This window comes from Gobio gobio (assembly GCF_949357685.1).
Source record: "Gobio gobio genome assembly, chromosome: 18".
Lineage (NCBI taxonomy): Eukaryota > Metazoa > Chordata > Actinopteri > Cypriniformes > Gobionidae > Gobio > Gobio gobio.
The window spans coordinates 32,871,546-32,877,097 of NC_137111.1; the positions used below are offsets into that span (position 1 = coordinate 32,871,546).

Genomic DNA, 5,552 nt, shown 5'->3' on the forward strand with positions numbered 1-5,552 from the left:
CCGGATCAACAACTGAGTTGCGCAAATATTTATGTCTGTTCCCTGCATTTCGGTGCCGATTGTTTTATAAACAAGGCCCAGTTCGACGCCGGATTTTCAGATCGCCTAATACTGAAGGATGGAGCGGTCCCAGCGGTAAAGGTCCCAACGTTGGAACCGCAGGTTTGACTGCTTCAAATGTCTGTTTTTGCCTATGCCCATCAAGTAGCACAAACATGATCACGTATTGATCAATGGAGCATGCAATGTATAGTGTGTGTACATTTGTTTAGCTGGCCACTATATGTGTATGTTTGTGTATTGTAAAAGCACTCCAAACAACAATACACAAAGAATGGGGAAATATGTTGAACTAAATAAGCGCGCTTCTTCATTCAAATGCGCTACTATTCCATGTCTTTCTATGTAAACACTAGCCTGACGCGCAAAACCAGTCCGCTTACTACAAATCATGTCTTCACAAACCACGCGTAAACACACACACACACACACACACACACACACACACACACATTGTAACACTCGCGCTTGACATGGTGTTCTAAATAACACAAGCCGCTAAACATATTATATAGTTAGTGTAACTTATACCACATAGAGATGTCCTGCTCTAGTCGTTTTTGCTGCTGCTCCTGTTCAACTTCAGCCTCTGGGTCTGATTCCGGATCATAGATGTATGGATGTATCCGATTAAAAGCCATTTTTTATGTTGAATAAAGTTTTTCCCGGCTTTTAGGGATGACGCAGCTTTCAGACGAACTCAACACAGTAACAGCGGCGGTACACAACATAACACAACATTCTTTAGCTCCGCCCACACGATACGCCCCCAGCCGCACGGCTTTTTCCGGAAAGACTCGGAACAGCGCATCTTTCTTTTATAATTATAATAAAAAATAAAGACTTTTCGGAGATATGCAGGATGCAGTGCTACTCTATAGGTACTCAAGATTGACATGAGACTGACTGAAACTGAGTGTTTCCCCCCCCCCCTTTAACAAGATTTTAGTCATGCATTAGCAAATGTTGACATTAACATTAACAAAGATAAAGAAATGCTTTAAAAGTGCAGTTCATTATTATGTTAACAAATATAGCCAGACAAGTTAACTAATGAACCTTATTGTAAAGTATTACCGAAATAAAATTAAGTATTGTTTTTACATTTAAGAGGGATGTAACTCAAAAACTGAGCTAGTGCTCCATCAGGAATCTACCAAACACTTTCCTGCTTTTGCATAGTTCGTCATACTGATAGAACTTTTTAAGCACCATTATGCCTTTAAATTCAGAACAGTTCAAATAGGCTATGTTTTGTCTAAGCCATTTTTCTCTATTTTAAAAAGCACAACATTAACATATTCAACGTCAGTGCATTGCAAACATATCGACATTGATATTTAGAATATTGTAAAACCTACTGCACCTTTCACTGGAACCAAATCCATAACATGAAAAGATAAACATTTAAAGCATTGGCCACATACTGTATAAGTAGCCACATCTGAACATCTGCAAAGGGGGAAAAATGAAAACCACAGAAAATACAGCGCTTGGAAAAACATGCTTGACTCACTGATGTGGTCGTGGGGGGTAAATCTACCAGCCTGTACGCGCTCATCACGGAGTTGTTCCACGAAGAGAGGCTTTCCACGATGCGCGTGCAGTTCGGGTCTTGTGTCGGGCACGAGATGCCCTTCCTCACTGAGCGCATCGTAACTGACAAAGAGCGGCACACCAGAAGACTTTCCAGCCGGAGATAAAAGCGTTAAACGAGATTAGAGCGAGTGCCTTACAGATGTCAGATTCTGTTCAGACGTGCTCACTTTATGGAAGAGCTAAAAGAGCGCGTGGCAATAAAACTGTCAGCGCGCGCGCGCGCCGTAGTAGCTTTTTGAGATCCTATTGAACTAATGACACTCGTTCATATTTAACGCGCACTCAAACGACTGTTATGAAATTAGAGCAGCATGGTGACGTGACTCCACATACTGTAAGTAGACGATTGTTGTGAAGTATGTAGGTAGCCTACTAATAAGGCATGCCGGTCATATTTTGTCCATACAGAAATACAGTGGGGTTTAAAACATGAGACCTCTATGGAAAGATGAATATTTTGCATTATTTTCTATAATACACAATACACAAATATCAGCATAGCAAGAAGAGAAAATCTAATTTCACACATTTCTGACCAGACAGTTGACGGTAGCCATTGACTATAGGGAAAAATATTATGGAAGTCAATGGCGTCAACTGTGGTTACCAACATTCTTCAACATCTCTTATTTTGCGTTCAACAGAAGAAAAACTCATACAGGTTTGAAGCAATTTGAGGGTAAGTAAACGATGACAGAATTTTCATTTGGGGGAACTATCCCTTTATTAGTCATGAAAGTGTGTTTGAGGATAACTAAGTGGCCTTTTATTTCATTAATAGATCTGGAAGTATTTAAAAAAATAAAAAAGATTTGAAGTTCAGAGCACACAGGAGTGCCTCAGTAATTTTGGTACAGATGCCCAGAAGGCTGGTCCCTCTCACACACCTGCACTTAAGGAGGCAAATGGCAGTTCAACAGCCCCCTCATCGGTCAATACACTCCCTGCAGGTTTTAAATCACTTTCCCTTGAATCATTCTTACTGACAGGCCAGAACCATCAATCTAGGCAACAGCTCAAGGTGCTGATGATAACATCTGTGCTTCTGCAGTCATTTAAAGTAACATATAGGAAAATAATTGAACGCTGATTTGATTCAAACAGTAGGCTAGTCTCTCATCCAACAAATTTCTGTTTTGTTGGTTATAACCAACCAGCATGCATGCCAAATTCACTTCAAATCACTTCTGTATATCTCCTTTTAACCCTTAAATGCATGAATGTTTCGCCAATCATGATTACATATTCAGGTCTTTAGCGACCCGGATTGATATAACACGGATGGATCTCTGTTGCAATAATATAAAACTCCTGATATTAGAGTAACAATTACAGAAGAATAAAATAAAGCATATTTTGTTAACTTTTGGAACCTGGAAGGGTTCAGTTTAGCAGATGTTTGATACCATCATCACTGTCCTCGTCAGAGCTCATTTCTCAGTACGTTCAGCATCTGGCTCATATTCACCATCTCAAACATATTCTCAAAACTATAATTTTCAACGTCTTCAAAATCACTATTTTGATCGCTGACAGCTTCTTCACCAGATTACTTGACCAGGACACTTATATTTGATTGCCTTCAGTACATCACATCACAGTAAATCACTGAGCCATTTCAAGTTTTGCTGAGGATTCTTCCTATTTTGTTGTTTTCTGCCTGCTGTAACTATGAGTGAAATGTCACTTCATCATTGTGTCTCAGACAGTGCCACCTTGTGGAATAAAGGGGAATTTAATCTTTGACTATATAAGTACTATTATTGTTGTGCAGAAAAAATATACTTACACTGACTACGTTTACATGGACAGCAGTAATCTAATTATTGACCTTATTCTGAATAAGACAATATTCTGATTAAGGTGTTTACATGAGTTGCTTTTAGAATATTCCGTTCTTGTTCCCGATTAATGACACGTCACGCTATGCCACGCTACGCTACGCCTGGTGTGTGTGTGTCCTGTCACAAAATGCGGCGAAAACTCCTACACAACGTTAATAGATAGGTGTGTCTGTAATGCTCTCCGATAATGCAACTAAAATAGGCATACTCCACGTCTTAATTCGATTTGCGTTTACTTCGAGGATGACCTTAACCGGATTAAGGTAATAATTAGAAATCGCTGATTACATGACAGCTTCTTAATCAGAGTATTGTCTTAATCAGGTTTTTTTCGGAGTATTGTTGTCCATGTAAAAATGTACTGACTGTTACACACCTCGGGTCGTTGGTGACCCAATGCAATGTTTATAAAAAATGAATGGGAAAACATTTTATAATTTTTTTTTCTTGTGATATTGTTTATAATGAATTGATTGAGGAATACTAAGAAGGTTGATGTGTAACTTTAAAAAAAAAAATGAATGAGGAGGAGGGTAGTGAATGATGTCCCAGGTCACTTAAGACCCGAGGTATGCGTTTAAGGCAGTGGTTGTCAACCCTGTCCTGGAGTACCACCAGCCCTGCACATTTTGTCTCCCTCACTGATCTATATAGAGAACATTTATAGATCAGTGGTCTCCCTATATCTGACACATCCATTTCAGATCTTGCAGTCTCTACAAATGAGCTCATGAGTTCAATCAGGTGTGATTCAAGATTCAAGATTCAAGAGTTTTATTTGTCACATACACAGTTATATACACAATATACAACTGGCAGTGAAATGTAAACAGGTCCGCTCCATGGACAGTGCAAATAACAGTTACAAGAAATTAAATAGAAATAGAATAAAATTAGAATAAAAAGTATTAACATAAGTAGAATTATAAATAAATCAAGTTAAGATAAAAATAGGAAATAAGATAAAAATAAAAATATAAAAAATATGTGGATATGATAAGTGAGATAAACTGTAGACTTAAAAATAAGTGGTTAACATAAAATATATAATATGTATATATAAAGAAGTATAATGTGCAAGGTTTATTACAGGTTGTTACGCAGTAACAATAGGGACGTAAAGTGCAGTGCAATTGCAGTATGTGCACGTAAAGTGCAGTGCAGTGCAAGTGCAGTGCAGTGCAATCCCTCATCTATCACACAATATTTTTGTGTGATAGATGAGGGAGACTATCTGTCTGAAAATTCTGTCATTAATTACTCACCCTCATGTCGTTCGACACCCGTAAGACCTCCGTTCATATTCGGAACACAAATGAAGATATTTTTGTTGAAAGCTGATGGCTGAGAAAGGCTTCAGATAGGCCTCCATTGGCATTCAGTACATTTACACTCCCAAGACCCATAAAAGGCACTTAAAACGTCGTTACAAAGTCCATCTCACCACAGTGGCTCTAAAATAATTTTACGATGCAACGACAATAGTTTTTGTGCGCAAAAAAAATCAAAATAACACCTTTATCCAACTTGTTCTTGTCTTCCGTGTGTGCCTCCACAACGCATGCGCGAGATTATGACGCAGATCCGGTGTTCGGACACATGACCCAGAAGCGATTTGTTTACAAGCAGAGGAAGACGCGCGTATCTAAGCTGTTGAATTCTACATTGAGCGTGCTTTAGGTCTCGGTGTAGTTCTCAAAATCGGGCTAAAGTGTGCATTTCATGGATTCCCGAACCCCGGCGCTACGTCATATTCTCGCGCATGCGTCGTGGAGGCACACACGGAAGACAAGAAAAAGTTGGATAAAGGTGTTATTTAGATTTTTTTTGCGCACAAAAACTATTGTCGTCGCATCGTAAAATTATTTTAGAGCCACTGTGGGGAGATGGACTTTGAAACAACGTCTTAAGTGCCTTTTATGGGTCTTGTACTGTATGTACTGAATGCCAATGGAGGCCTATCTGAAGCCTTTCTCAGCCATCAGCTTTCAACAAAAATATCTAAATTTGTGTTCCGAATATGAACGGAGGTCTTACGGGTGTCGAACG

The 5,552-nt window shown here is 39.0% G+C and overlaps 1 protein-coding gene across 1 annotated transcript in view; it reads right to left on the reverse strand.

Annotated features, from left to right (window-relative positions):
* Positions 1 to 1,714, reverse strand: part of opn4a (opsin 4a (melanopsin)) — a gene marked incomplete at both ends in the record, with an annotated part of 22,117 nt that extends 20,403 nt beyond the window's left edge. Inside the window, one exon of the mRNA XM_079842815.1 lies at positions 1,577 to 1,714. Coding sequence (XP_079698941.1) covers positions 1,577 to 1,714 — 138 coding nt within the window. The remainder of the gene's footprint in view (positions 1 to 1,576) is intronic.
* Between the last annotated feature and the right edge of the window lie 3,838 nt (positions 1,715 to 5,552).